Raw genomic sequence first — 16,071 nt, 5'->3', positions numbered from 1 at the left:
TTTACCGGTGCTGTGTAGGTGGGCTAAACACCGGAAAAGGCATGATGTATGCATGCCTTTCACAAATGAAAGCAAGCGGGTTTTAAAAGGCAAGCCCACAAACCAGTGTAAGTGACTGACGTGACATGGGCGTGGTTTGAAGCCCAAAGAGAGATTACAGAATGGAAGGAGCGCTTTATGCTCGCCCATAAAAACAGCAAAAAACTAAACTCAGTTGTTTAAAACCCATATTGAAATTGGTAGCTGTACACAGTGATTCCTTTTCGAACTGTTGCTAAAGGTCCAAATTTGAAGTGTGCAGAATACAGGAGGTTGATGTGAGTTATTAGATCAAATCAATCATAGAAGCTGTTGAAGTGTATCACATTAGTTTGAAAAAGTTATCTGGTGTTCAAAATCTTGAAGTCCCACAGCCAACATCCAATTGATGAGGTCCTCCTCTCCACACACTATATCCTCGCTTGCCCCAGGTAAGTGCTTGTCATATCACCCCCAGGGAGAAAGGGAAGATGTCTCTCACTTTTACTTTTTTCAGACAACCCCGTCAGAAGGATTCTTATCAGCAAGGAGAATGTATGTACACATATACATATGTGTCTCTGGGCCCACTCCCTCGCTGTGGAAGGACTGAGGGAGCGATACCTCAAGCTCCTCGCAATTCATGTCGGTCAGCTCCGTGATCCTCGAGGTCCCTGAACCATTCGCAGAGCCCCTCCTCGCGTTCATCATCAAAGTCATCAGGGAAGTCCCAAAGTCTAAGAAGTCCAAACGTGTTTTAACTTCACTGTGTCCGTCGAAGTCATCCAACAAGACAAGAGTGGTGACACTGTAGGCCCTGTGAGCCGGCGGGGCTGACCCTAGGTCCACTCCATGCCTCCCTGATTTTCCCAGAGACTGAGCAACCCCCACCCAGCCAAGAGAATTTTATGAGGTCATGTGCCTCATCTTTGGGTGGCAGAGCTCCGTGGGTGCGGAGGGGCCCCTACTGAGACCATGCCAGTGGGTTCTCCTTCAGTGCCATTCAGGTCTCAGGGCTCTCTCGCTGGGTCCAGAGTGGAGCCACTCGACTGCCGACGTACCCAGCAGCACCATCCCCGTCATTATTCTAGACTTCGACCCGGAGCCAGATGGGTGTTCTCCAATGCCGACCGAAGACATTCTTCCTGGAGTGGAGTCAGTGCCTTATTTGATGGATAAGCCTGGTGAGGAAGACATTTGGGACGGATCAATGGACCCTTATGGACATGAACCAGTGGATGAACAGGACAGCTGTAACGAGGAACTGGGTGAGGCCAGTGGGTTGGGTCACCTGACACGGGTCTTGTTTCTTATTCTTCTACTGTGGTTACAGAGGAGAGAACCTCATTTGCAATGGTGGTGCGCAGGGCAGCTGAGGTCCTGGCCCTTAACGTACCCTTGTTTGCAGTCAAGACTTATGTCTTCACAGAGGTGTTTCAGCTAGGAGCCACCCCATTAGAACCCTTACTTCCATTCAGTGAATCCCTTTCAGATGGCCTTCTCAGGGCCTGGTCCAAGCCCTGCACTGGGGATCCTGTGAATAGAGAGATTGCCTGCTACCATCGCCCCACTCCTTGGAATCCCCGGTTCCTCACCCAGCACACCCCCCAGATAGTTTGGTGGTCCAATCCTTTTCATTCCATATCCATCCTGGTGCATTCCCTACCACTCCACTGGATAGGAAATCCGAGGCCGGACACCTTCTGTAACAGAATGTTCTCTTCCAACAGCCTGCCGCTGTGAACAGCGCATGCTTATACGACCGTTATTCCCATAGATTTGATTGTGTAAGTGCTGCCTGTGGTCCTGGAGGAAGCCAGGGCCATATTCTCTAAGGCTGGTGCCAATGGGAGGGATGCAGTTAAGTTCATTATCTGCTGTGAACTTGACACAAACGACTTGCTGGGCAGAGTTATTACATCATCAGTGGCATTGTGGTGCCACGCCTGTCTGAGAACATTTAGCTTTTCAGGGGATCTCCAGACTTCCCTCATGGACAAGCCCTTTGATGGCTCTTGCCCTTTAGGACACAAAGCTGATTTAGCGCTGGAGCGCTTCAAGGACAGCACGGCTGTGCCATGCCTAATTTGTGGCCACAGTAGGGTTCTCCAAGTGCCCATCCCTTCCCATCCACCATGGCCAGCTAGTGGTCTGGTGAGTCTACCACCCACCCCAGCCACCGCTGGCTCCAAGCCTCTTTAGGTTGCCCTCAGACCATCATGGGCATCCAGTGGGAGGCAGTATACGCCATTACCTTCCCAACTGTCATTCAGTAACGTCAAACTGTTAGGTACTCCAGATAGTCCAAAGGGGCTACTTCCTCCTCTTCGTGACAACCCCACCACCCATGTAACCCACTTATAATGGGCTGACAGAGGACCATCTCTCCGTGCTCCATCAAGAAGTGCTGGCTCTCTTGGCCAAGTGAGCAATAGAGAGGGTACCTGCATCAAAAGTAGGTTGTGGCTGTTATTCCCATTACATTCTGGTGACAAAGAAGGATGGAGGATTGGGTCCAGTACTTGATCTTCACCTTCTCAACCTCTTCTTGAAAAAGGAGAAGTTCAAGATGGTCACGCTTGCTCAAGTTTTGTTTGTCCTAGACCCGGGAGATTGGATGATAGTGCTGGACTTGCAGGATGCATATTTTCACATCCCCATCCTGGCTTCTCACAGATGTTACTTGTGGTTCACGGTGGGCCAAGAGCACTTTCACTATGCCGTGCTTCCCTTTCACCTTACTAGCAGCCCTCGGGGACTCACCAAGGTGATGGTGGTGGTTGCAGATAAATCTGCCGATATCAGGGGTTCTAGTCTTCCCCTATCTCAACGACAGGCTGTTGAAGGCGGACTCCCCCCAGGAAGTTGTCACCCACTCTCAGACTCCGGCAAACCTCCGGTACTTGCTGGGGTTCACTTATCAACATGTCGAAGTTGCACCTCACTCCTTCTCAGATGCTCCCTTTCATCGGAGCTGTTCTGACCACAGTGCATTTTCAGACCGATCCTCCAAACAAGTGAGTCTAGGATATTTAGGCTATGATTCAGATGGATTTCGGTGAGACTGACTCTGTTGTTTTTGGGTCTCATGGCCACCTGCATCCTGCTGGTGAGAGATGACAGCTGGCATCTGCAGGCTCTACACTGGGAACTGAAGGCCCGGTGGGCGCAGCGCCAGGGAAAAACTCTCCAACATGGTCCCGATCCCAGAGTGAACTGCAAAAGACCTCCAGTAGTGAGTAAATAACCGCTATTGAATCAGTGGCAGACCGTTATCCCTTCCCCAACCAGATCTAAAGGTAGTGACAGATGCGTCACCCCTGGGCTGGGGTGGTCATCTGGGGGAGGTGGAGATCAGAGGACTCTGGTCTCTGACGGAGTCCAAGCTGCACATAAATCTGTTGGAGCTGCGGGCGATTCGCTTGGCATTAAGAGCCTTCCTTTCTTTGAGCAATGGAAGGCTGGTGCATATGTTCATGGACAACACCACCGCCATGTGGTACTGCAACAAACCGAGTGAGGTGGGGTTGTGAACCCTGTAGCAAGAGACCCTGCGCCTTTGGACATGGCTTGAATGTCAGGGCTTTTCCCTGGAGGTTCAACACCTGGCTGGCTGTCTGAATGCCAGTGCGGACACACTCAGCCTATCGAATATTAAATTAAGTCTCCATCCAGAGGTGATGCAAGGTCTCTTTCCACAGTGGGGAGAACCTTGCTTAGATCTGTTCTCCTCTATTGAGAACATGCAACGTCAGCAGTTTTTAACACTGGAGTTTTCAAGGCAGCTCTTGCTCAGAAACACATTTTGTCTCAAGTGGAGCTTCTGCTACCTGTATGTCTTCCCACCAATACCACTCCCGCCCAGGGTTCTCAAAAAGATTAGGAATGATCACGCCCATGTAATTCTTGTGGTCCTGGATTGGGCACAGAGAGTCTGGTATCCCAAGCTGTTAAGAATGAGTATTGCTCCTCCAATCAGGCTGCCTCCACAGAGGGATCTTCTGTTTCAGCAACAGGACAGGGTTCTACACCCAAACCTGAAAACGCTTCTCCTTCATGCGTGGAGATTCAGCGTTGACAGCGTTCGACCTCCTGCCTGAAGTCTGCAATGTTATCTTGGCAGCCAGGCATTTCTCCACCAAGATGGTATACACCTGCGGTTTCAAAAAGTTTGTGGCATGGTGTACAGACCAACATGTTGACCCACTGTCGGCACCCTTTCCCAAGGTCTTTCCTTGGTTCCTTGGGCCATTAGGGTGCTGCTCTGGGCATTTTTGCAGTTGCCAGACCAGCCATCCCTCTTTAAATCCCCTATCGTACATAGATTCTTAAAAGGTCTCCAACATATGTTTCCATCAGCACCCTTTATTATGCCCTAGTGGGATTTGAATTGGTTCTCATGTTCCTGATGTGCGATCCTTTTGAGCTGCTCGGCAACTGCCCACTCAGACTTCTAACCATCAAGATGGCCTTTCTAATGGCGATAACATCTGTCCGGAGGGTCAATGAGTTACAGGCACTGTCTGTACATCCTCCATAACTTACTGTCTACCGAGACAAGTTGGTCCGTCGTACATGAGCATCCTTTTTACCAAAGGTGGTAACTTCCTTTCACGTAGGCCAATCTATCACTCTTTCTACCTTCTATGCTCCACCTCACCCATCTATGAAGAGGAAAGCCTCCACCAGCTCGACCTCTAGAGAAGGCTGTCTTCTACCTTGAGCATACAAAAGAATTCCCAGGTCGACAGTCAACTGTACGGGGGTATGTTGGGGCCAGTAAAGGAAAGGCAGTGCAGAAACCATCTCATGATGGATAGTGCTCTTCATCAAAATCTGCTATGCATAGGTCAAAAGGCAACCTCCTAAAGGCTTGCTAGCTCACTCTACCAAGGTCAAGGCTGTGACTACTGCATTAGCTTGCAGAGTTCCTGTCTTGGAAATTTGTCAGCCAGCAACTGGGCTTCCTCGCACCGTTTACAAAGCACTACAGTCTGGACAGTCAGATCTGGCGTAACACTCAGTTTGCTCGTTTGGTCCTACAGGACTTTTTTGGCTAATCCACTTCACAGCCCCACTTCTTTGCTCTGCCTCACCCTTCCAAAGAGGAGAAGAAAATTCATTGCCTGGACCCAAAAAGAATGTTATCATTCTACATTTATTGCACTAAGGAACACCGAGTGGCCAATCAACTCTTCATTGGGTTCACCAGAAAAAAAGAAAGGAAAGGCTTTGCGGAAAAGGACCATCTCAAGATGGATCATAGTCTGCATTAACATTTGCTATGCACTACCAAAGAAATAACCTCCTAAGGGCTTGCATGCTCGTTCCACCAGGCCCAAGGCTGCAACCATGGAGTCCTTGACCTGGACATCCAGCAGGCCGCAAAGTGGGCGTTTCTTCATACATTTAACAATCACTGCTGCCTGGACAGTCAGATCTGTTATGACAGGCGGTATGGTTGTTCAGCCCTCAAGGACTTCCTAATCTAAATCTGTTTGCAGACCCACCTCAGGACAGGTATTGCTTGGGTATCTTTTCTAAGATAAGGAATATGCAGCTAAGAGGCTCTATCAGACGAGCAACTTGCTTACCTTTAGAAAAGCTTTATCTGGTAGAGACTATCTAGCTGCAGATTCCTTACTGACCCTCCCATCCTACCCGCTGTGAAAAATGATTTTAGAAGATAGGGTTCACCCCTTCTAAGGCCTTAGCTTGGCACACCAGTGGTCAGTACTCCTCATGGCTCTGCGCTTCTGTTGTGGAAAGGCACAAAATTAAACTTATGTCAGCATGCTGGGGTGGTGCCTTTATATGCACAGCGCATATCACTTCTGGGGTGGACGATGCCATGTAGAGCTGAACTATACCACCTACTGACGAGCAGGGAAATGTCTCATCAAAAATTTACCGATCCAGTCTGACGCCTGAGGTAAATTCTAAGGTAAAGAATCTGGGGCTAGATAGAGGGCCTCATTATGAGGCTGACGGTCTTGAGGCTGCCAGCCTCACGGTGGCAGTCAGGACTGCCGCTGCTGTGGAGGTCTGAATTCCATCTCCACCAGGATTGGTGATCCCAACGGGTTGATGGCGGGTGAAGGTCACAATCAGCCAGAGTAACGCTGCATGCAGCGCCGCCCTGCTGATTACGGCTTCGTTCTCAGCCAGCCTTTTCATGGCGGTTTTACCCCCACGAAAAGGCTGTCAGAGAACAGGAGCAGGGGGGCGCAAGGGAGCCCCTGCACTGCCCATGCACTTGGCCTGGGCAATGCAGGGGTCCCCCTGCCCAGCACCATCACAATGTTCAATGTCTGTTGTGCATACAGTGAACATTGCAAGGTTACTGGTGCGCCCTGCAGGCAACAGCATTGCTGCCGGCTCGATTTTGAGCCGGAGACAATGCTAACCCAGTTTCCCGCTATTCTGACGGGCAGAAACCTCAGTTTCCGCCCGTCAGCCTAGCGGGTAACTCGTAATGGGTCTGGCGGGGTGGTCGCTACTACAGCAGCAACCACCCTGTCTGGAGTTTGGTGGAAGGGTGTTCCCATCCGCCAAACTCATAATTAGGCCCAATGTCTTTGCCGGATAAGGCATTACTGATAAGTAACTTGTTCAATTGTTCTTTATCTTTTTTGTCTAAAATATATTTCAGTTTACTTATGAGTTGTCAACATCAAATCCTTTGTACATCCGAGCTTGTTTCTTATTTTGTCTATTATCCCTCTCCTTTCTTTCCTTCCTTTGTTCTCTTTACTTTTTGGACTGAGCCAATGCTCAAGCAAAATGGTTTTCCAAAAGTACAGAAGAACACAATTTGAGACAATTTGTTGATCCTTTTAAATAATGTATCCTGATAGAGATTTCTATCTGCAGATTCCTCACCTTTTGAATATTCCCCAGATGTCAGACTGCATCCATAAACTTTTCTGCAGTACCTCTGCGTGTGACATATTTGTATCATTTGGGTCTCTCACCCTATTTGCGGTTGCATGATCAGGTTTACGACGTTTGTTTCCTCCCTATGCCTTTGTCATGCCTTAGTGGAACATTAACTTGGTCCTCACAGCTGCTCTTTACGGATTCTCACCCTCAATGCAGGGTTCATCATTACCATAACATTGACACAGTGTGTGAGTGAGTGAGCGTCAGGCACTCTGTGTCAACCCGTCATACACCACCTTCTTTTCGGACAAATTGGTTTTGCGGACATGAGCATCCTTCTCGCCTAATGATGTGATGCTGTTCCATGTCTGTCAAAACATCACCCTGTTGGCGTTCTATGTCTTCCCCACCCCTCTAAGGAGGAGGGGAAACTCCACTGTTTCGACCCTAAGATAGCTGTCAACTTTTATATTGATCATACCAAAGGCCACCAGGTGAACAATCAGCTGTTTGTGGGCTTCTGTAGAGCAAAGAAAGGCAAGTCTGTGCAGAACTGAACCATTTCCTCTGAATTGTGATCTGTATTAAGATTTATTATACATTGGGCGTAACATCCCGATGGACTGCTTGCTCATTCTGCCAGGGCCAAAGCTGCTACCATCATGAAGCGCTATTGTCTGGGCAGTCGGGTTCTCTGGGACCGCTTTGCCCACTTTGTCCTGCAAGACTTTCTAGTTTGAGTCCAACTACAGATCCACCTCTAAATAGGTACTGCTTTGGTATCTGTTGAAACGATGAGGAATCTGCGGCTAGAGGTCTCTATTAGAAAATCAAGTTACTTACCTGCGGCAGTGCTGTTTCTGGTAGACACTCTCTAGCCACAGATTCCTCAGCGACCTGTGGTTGGACTCTAATAATAAGATACCAAGTCTAGTAATCTACATGCATGACATTATTTTTCTTTTGGGGCTCTGCATCTGGGGGTGCAGAAATCCCAAAAGCCACTGACATCACTGTAAAGGAGTGGTGCCTTTATAGGCCTCGCATGTCATTTGCAGAGTGGAACAACATCAGTGCAGAGCTGCACGGTGCCACCTACTGGCATGTAGAAGCACTACTCAGTTTCCGGATCCAGTCTTCCCACTAAGGGAATACTCAAAAGGTAAGGATTTTCAGGATAGATAGAGTCTCTACCAGAAAGAGCGTTACTATAGATAAATTAACTGGTTCCTCTAAACATTCTGTGGCCGTTATCCCCTTTGTTTTTAAATATGTTGCTAATCTGTGGCAACTTGAAGCATCCACCCCTACTACTTGATAAGATATCTTATTGTCAAGTCGTGGAAAGTCAAAGGCAGTCAGAAGTCTCAGGTGCAATATCAACAATTGTAAAACAAGATCATTGCTTAAAGGTCATTTTTAATCTAACGTAACTTGCTTTTTTTTTTTCAGCCTCCAACTGCAGCATCATGAGACCATCCACGAAACTCCCACCTATGGCTCTGTAAGGCCATATCGAGAGAGCCCTTTACTGGCAAGAGCTAGGAGGACAGAGAGCTTTCACAGTTATAGAGAATTCCAGACTTTTAACCTAGGCAAGCACTTGATTGAGCCCAGCGTTCCCGAAAACAGCAGCAGCTTGCCAATGCAAGATGAAGTCAGAGTGAACGGACAGGAGGAGAGTACATCTCATAGAAAGATGTCTGTTGCTGAAGTGAGGGCTAGCAGGGGCTCCAATGGAGGGTCTGAACCTCAAAAGACACCCGAGAATGTGCCTGAGGTGAAGAAAAAAGGCTCAGAGGAGGAGAGTGAGTCAGGAAGAACAGACACTAAAAAGAAAAGCGGATTTGAAGGCGCTTTCCTACTGAGAAAAAAAGTGGTTCCCGTGCCACATTTGACTGCCCCGCCAACACCAAGCGCTCCTGAAACGGGAAACGAGTCACGTGGTACACCGTCCCCTTCACCGACAAAGTCGAGCACATCTCCACGGCACAAGAAAAGCGACTCGTCCAGCCAGGAGTACAGCTTGTGACCTTAAACGTTTTTGAGAATGCATGCAATGATTACGTCATCCAGCACGTAGTGGGGGCAAAAAGAGGGATGCGAACTAATTAATATTTCAATAAGGCACTTTTTAATCTTTTTAAGGAACATCTAAACTCAAACCCTTAAAGTATGTTTGTTACTATGAGCTAGATGGTACCAGTGCTGTGCACCTGACAACAAACTCTGTGCTGTGTAGCATGCTTGTTAAGCTAGACGCAAGTGTAGTTAGGACATGCGTGTACTAGATAAATCATTGCCTCCTCACTATTAAATTATTGTGAAATACCTGTCTTTCCTTGCCATTATATGCAACTGCAAGCCCATTCCTTCATGTAGAAGACAGATCAGAATGGTTAACTCAGTTTGCTTTTAAAGGCAGATCCTGTTTCTGCAAGAGTTTACTTTTCCTGATGACTATAGGTTTTTATTATTGAATTTAAATATATTAATTTTATATGCTACAATTTTCCAAAAATATTTTCCAAACGACTAGCTGCTGTTACCTCCAGTTGCAGCTCAACATATTTTTTAAAATGTGCACACTTCTAATGTTAAGGTATACATGAAAATGTATTTAAGAAAATATAAAGACAGATATATATAGGTATGTTCGTTTTCGCCGTCATGAGTGGTTTTTAAACCGTTTAAAGTTAAATATTTAACAATAAAAAAGTAATGCACAAATTATGGCTAGCATGGGATTGAGATTTTGCCATAGGAAAATATTTAATTTAAAGCTGCTATTTGAGAAAAAGGCATATGGATAAAAAGTAACGTGAAATATTTTTGTTAGAAAAGCATATAACTGTAATATTGGATAGCATGCAACTCTCCACTACAACCTTTCATTTGTAATATTTCGAAACGAATTACCGTGTCTCTAGGTTTTATCGTTTTTAACAATGGTTTCGTATTTAAAAGTTTAACCAAGCACCAAATGAAATAATTCTATGAATCTATGTTTACACCTTTTAAAGAGGACCAGAAAATAAATAAATAATTGCTGCATTTTTAATGAACTACCCTGTTTGCCTTTCTCAGACCACCTAAACAGTTGTGTTGCCTGAATCCTTACCTTTGATGCTGCACGCGCATTTTGACCACTAGTTAGTAATCCTGCTGTGGCGATAAAAGCAGAAACTACCAGCAGTATCCTCCCTTGTATCCAGGTGGACCGAATCAGTTTTTTTCTGCAGAGGTCGAAACATCCCCAACGGAAATGTTGTTGCAGCTCCAAAATGGTGCTGCCCAATCGAGTAACGTAAGTTCTTTTTTTTTTTTTCCTGCATGCCATAGATTCCAATATATATTTGGTATTTTTGCTTTGTTTTTCTGAATTACGTAATTTTCTGGATAATGCAATCTCCCACGCCTCTGTGGTTTCAAATCCTGTGCTGCTTGTGAAATGCCCATTGGTGTGGCAAACCATTATGCTACCGACGTATGATGTTTGGGTCTAGACCGTCATACAGAGGGCTGTGGCCTTTTTGCACAGATGCAAGCTGAGGCTGTAAACACAGCTGTTAGGTAATCTAGTCACACCATTTTAAAACGAACCAAACTCCAGGCAATCAAAGCCAGACTGAAGACCACACCCACAGAGGCCACCATCCTTCAGAGTTCTACTGCACGTCAGACCAGATTTGCAAACCTTTTGAACTGGGTTTGCGTCACAAAAGTGATGCAAACCTACACAAAACGTGTTTTGTTGGATTTGTTTTGCGCTGGAAAGTTGCCTAAATGTAATGCAAAGCAGCATAAATCGCTGCTTTGCGGTACTCTGCACCAGAGGAGTGATACATGGGTGATCCATGGACGTTCCTGTACTACCACCTACGGGGACATATTTATGAGCCCCAGCGCCACCGGAGCATCACTTAACGTGACGCTTCGATGGCACTGTGCACTGCAGTGTATTTACAAGGTGGGGTTAAGCCACTTTTTGTGGCTAAATGCCACTATGTAAATAGAAACCCTTTATACGTGCAGCCCTTTGCATGGTAGGGGCGTGTAATGGGTGTTGCTGTGGGTGTGTCACAGCAACATCCATTGCATTTTGACACTGCCTCAGATTGACAAGTTTTCGTAAACCTGAGGCTGCGCCAAAATCTAACGCCACCCCTAGGGTGGCATTAGCAAGGCGCAACGAGGAGGAATACTTCTATTCCTCCTTGTTTTTTGGAATTTTCTATGTGTGCTGCAATCTGCAGCACACACAGAAGTGCCAAATCGCCATTAGTGATTGTTTATGTGCAGGAAGGGACACCTTCCCGCACATAAAAAATCAAACCCCTCAACGCAGACATCCTTGCACGATGGCGCAAGGATGCCTGCATTGGCGCTAGCCAGCTTAATTTAGATCACTTCTGTGTTTCTAAAGTGGTGCAGCGCACCACTGCTATTTTTGGCGCAGCATCGCGCTGCGCCACATGAACATAAATCTGGGCCATAGTTTTTAACATAAAACTGTGTCACTAACAATAGAACACAGGGTTTTGCACCAACAAATGACACCAATTGTAAGCAAGTGTTAAAATGAGAAAAACTTTTGTTTCTCCCTTTTTTTCTAAATTTGCATGTGTGCTGCACTGTAGAGCACATATACAAATTTAAGAGCTGTTTTAAAGTTAGTTCTAAGCACTGCATTTTGTATGGGAAGGCTACTCTTGAAGCACAAAATCTATGGCAAACTAATACAAACACCCTTGCAGTATGGTGCAGAGGTCTGTGTGTGTGGCACACGGCTGCCTGATTGTGCGCCAGGGCTAAGGAGAGGGGAGAGTGCCATATATCTGTAGGAATGGTACATTCTTCTTCCATTCCTGTTACACAATGCAGTTCAGCAATTTTAGGTGCTGTGCTCCCTTGCCTGGCATCTTTGTAGACCTGTCCAAATTTGTGTGTGTGAAAGGAGTCCCCTTGAGCTCTGCTCACATCTCACATACATTGATATTCACCTCTTAGAATACTTAAGAATGTTTGATTCCATCAAAAACAACATTTATAGACCTTGTGGCATTTGCGGAAAAAAGAAAGTACATATTTATGATTCTCATAAAAACTGTAATCTGATAGAGAATTCTAGCTGTGGAATTCTTACCTTAGAATATTCCACAGGTGTCAAATTGGATCCAGAAACGTTTTGAGCAGTACCTCTGTGCGCCTGTAGGTAGTGTTGTTTGGCTCCACAATGGCATCATCTGTTCCAGAAGAGATGTGCACGGTGCCTATAAAGGCACCATTCACTTCCCCAGGGCCTGTTCGAGCAGTGTTTTTGCCAGTACCGTGGACATCCAACGACTGCACAACTTCATAATCATACCTTACTCTGCCGGTGCCGGCCGGCACTCAACCTTCAGAGTCTGAACCAGTACCTCCTTTTTTCAACACACCTGGAGAGGAGTATGATTGGGAAGGATCTGAGGATACTTATGGTTACACCAACCACCTTGGTAAGGCACGCCTCACTGGCTTGAGGAACTGGCGGATGCCAGTGGTCAGGAAACAACCCCTGTCACTAGCCTGCTCTCTCCTCCTAGTATGGCTGTGGAGGAAGGGGCTTTTTTTCTAAAGTGGTGGGAAGTGTGATTGAGGTTCTGGACTGTACACTGACCTCAGTGGTAGTCAAGATGAATAACTTGACAAAGCTGCTTCAACTGGTAGTAACCCCCCTCAGAACCTCTTCTCCCTTTTAACAAACCCTCACTGATGTCCTGCTCAGGACCTAAGCCAAGCCCTGTAACGGGGCGCCTGTGAACAGGACAATTGCCCAACATCATCGCCCTACTCCGGTGGACCCAGCTTTCCTCACACAGCATCCTACCCCGGAGAGTCTGGTTGTCTGGGCCTCCACCTCCAATGTCAACCCTAGTGCATTCCCTTCCAAACCACCAGATAGCAAATCCAAGAGGCTGGACACCTCTGGCAAGAGGATTTTCACTTCTGCCAGTGTTGCACTGCAGTCGATGAACACTGCATGCCTTCTCGGTTGATACACCCCCCACAGTTTGTGATTTGGTTGCACAAGCACTGCCCATAGACTTGGAGGAGGCCCGAGCCATACTGTCACAGGGTATTGCAGATAGCATAGATGCAGCTAAGTTCACTATTCACTGCAGACTGGAAACAACTGACTCACTAGGGACAGCGATTGTGTCCTCATTGACACTCAAACCGCATGCCCGCCTGAGATCTACTGGTCTTTCGGGAGGTATCCAGACCCTTATGCCCTTCGATTGCACCCACCTCTTCAGAGGCAAGGCAGAATTAGTGCTGGAGAGCGTTAAGGTCAGCCAAGACACTGTCAGCTTCTTGGGCCACTCCTTGACCCCATGCCAACCCCATTCTGCATTTTCCCTTTCTTTGCCTTCAGACTCCCCAGTACTTTCGTGGCCCTGGATGCTGTTACAACAAGCCTAGTGGGACGAACAGCCAGAGGTCCACCCAGTCCGCAACCAACCTTGGCCACCCTATTTTAGACCTGTTCCCTCTCAATCTTTTCCTGAAGGAGGAGAAATTTAAGATACTCATGCTAGCTCAGGTTCTGTCTGCTCTAGGTCCTGGAGGCTGGGTGGTAGCACTGGACTTGCAGAATGCCTACTTTCACATTGCTGTCCTCCCTGCCCACAGAGGCTATCTGCTGTTCACTCCAGACCACAAGCATGAGCAGTTCTGTGTGCTTTTTATTTGGCTTCTCCAGCATCCTTTGTGTGTTCACCAAGGTGATGGCAGTGTTTGGAGCTCACCTGTGGAGGTCGGGGGTCCAAGTCTTTCCCTACCTCAATGATTCGCTGTTGAAGGCGGGTTCACCCCAGGCAGTTGTCTCCCACCTCCCGACTACGATGGACCTCCTATATTCAGTGCGGATTTCTATAAACGTTCTGAAGTCTCACCTGACTCCCTCTCCGACACTCCCTTTCATCAGAGCTGTTCTGGACACAGAGCAGTTTCAGGCCTATGCTCTAGAATGGTGAGTCCAGGATATTCAGGCTATGATTCCAATGTTTCAGGCCCTGTCCTGGATTTCAGTGAGGCTGATTCTGAGGCTACTGGGCCTCATGACCTCCTGCTGTTAACAGGTCTGCTGGCCTATAGTGGCTCTGCAGTGGGACCTGAAGTCCCAGTGGGCATAGCACCAGGGGAATCTATCTGACCTGGTCCAGATATCCCAGGGAACCAAAAAAGACCTGTAGTGGTGGCTGACAAACCAGTGATTTGGTCGGGGGTATGGATGAGTGAAGTATTCCGTTCTGCCAGCAGAATCAGCAGAATTTTGGCAACCCCATGTTACTCTTATAATGCAAAATTATAATGCGAAATTCAGCCAAATTCTACGGATCACCACATGCAGATTATTTTTTTCTCATGCAGCTCTAAAACGGTAAGTGGACAAGCATGAGTGAGATTTGGCATCCCATAGCAGAACTTCCAGTCAGTGGGACAACATCAGCTGAGATTTTTCTAACGCTACCATGAGTCTCAGTCTTTTGTAGGAGGATCTGCTGTCACAACAACAGGGAAGGGTCCTGCACCCGCACCTACTCACACTGCACCTTCATGCACAGAGATTGAAAGGGCAGATGTTGACAGTTTTTGACTGTAAAATGAGATGTATTATATGGTGTGGTTGTGTAACCTCACTGTGTAGTACACTACTAACCCCTTTAAAACCAGTCAGGTTTTGTTTGCTAAATCTTAGCTCAACCCTGGGTAGCTGTGGCTCTGATCAGTCAGGCTTATACATAGAAACACGTGTAAAGAATTTAAGCAGCACCTAAGCAATTCATGAAGAAAGAAACTTGTCGCTCAAAAAAACCAACACCAATTTATAAAAATTGACTATATTTTTATGAATTTATGGATACTAAAATGGAAATGATCCACCAGAGGGTTCCGGAGATACAGATTTCACAAGAAACAATAAATTGAGGCTTTTCATTTAACCATAAACAAGGACTGGCAAATTAAATGAATTTGAAACATAGAAACTTGTTCAAGAAAAATGTTGTTAGACTGAAATGTGCTTACTTTGGGTGACCAACTGCGGCAGGGAGCTAGTCAAGAGGATCCAAAAGAGCCGAATAAACACTGAACTCAACAAGAAAAGCAGTCTTCAGTCAAGTTCCAGCACCAGTGGCTCTTTGCTGTTGATTGCTATGAAGTGGACCTGATGCAAGGAATACAGGATGCATGTGAGGAAACAGGCTTTTTGCAAATTTCACTGCACTTTTTGCTCCCATTTTGACTACTAGGCTCCAATGTAATGGCTCTGAAAAACCTTAAGCCCTGCTAATCAGGACTCAGTGCATGTGTTCTGACCCTTAAAAGGGTACATATTTGACTGGTCTATACCTAATTAGCATAAGCTAACTTACTTTTAAGTCCCTAGTATATGGTACCAGGGCCTGTAAGTTAGAGTGTCCCTTCAGGACCTGCAGAACTTATTGTGCCACCCAGAGTAGGGCAAGGTAAAATATGGCTTCCTGTCTGCTACTGCAGATTGGAAGGGCAGTTTAAGATTGCTAACTTGGGTTTGTGCTTTAAAGCAGTTGCAAGGTCCTAGCTCCCTTCTTAATACATATGTCACCCCTACGGCAGGCCTACTGAGTCTTAAGGCAGGGTGCAGCATATTAAAAAGTAGAACGTGTTGGACACGTTCTAACAGTAAAAACCTGCAATTGTCATTTTTACTGTGGAAGAGATTGCTAGCCCCATTGGCTACTACAGAGTTACATGTTGACAACTCAGCTGTGGTAAGGTCTGAAGGGGACTACTAAAGTTTGTACTTCAGGGTATTATTACATTAAGTCTGACTTCATGCCTAAGTCAACATTAATGTAACTTGTTGTCACATGCAACTTTTTAAAAGTTGCCACTCTTTTTCTTAGTTTACCAGTGGCTATTTGCTGAGCCAGACCTGGAGACAGCCTTCTGCCCTCCTGGGGAAACATGTGAACAACTCCCAGGTAAAGCAACATTAGAGGCCTGCCACTGCAGGAGTATCACCTCCTGGCAGGAGGCCACATGAGGTGTTGGCCCAAAAAGTGAACTACAAAGGGAAATCCATCTTTGAAGTGCAAGCATATGTGGGACGGGTTGCCCTATTTTGTTGGTAGACATGCTGCA

At 46.6% G+C, this 16,071-nt stretch overlaps 1 protein-coding gene across 1 annotated transcript in view; it reads left to right on the top strand.

Annotated features, from left to right (window-relative positions):
- The window catches only part of KCTD3 (potassium channel tetramerization domain containing 3), a 290,532-nt gene extending 280,567 nt beyond the window's left edge, over positions 1-9,965 (top strand). Inside the window, exon 18 of the mRNA XM_069233892.1 lies at positions 8,353-9,965. Coding sequence (XP_069089993.1) covers positions 8,353-8,932 — 580 coding nt within the window. The 3' untranslated portion in view covers positions 8,933-9,965. The remainder of the gene's footprint in view (positions 1-8,352) is intronic.
- Positions 9,966-16,071: the final 6,106 nt, after the last annotated feature.

This window comes from Pleurodeles waltl, chromosome 5 (assembly GCF_031143425.1).
Source record: "Pleurodeles waltl isolate 20211129_DDA chromosome 5, aPleWal1.hap1.20221129, whole genome shotgun sequence".
NCBI lineage: Eukaryota > Metazoa > Chordata > Amphibia > Caudata > Salamandridae > Pleurodeles > Pleurodeles waltl.
Note: the sequence above shows the minus strand (reverse complement) of the source record. Positions and strands in the feature narration are given on the sequence as shown.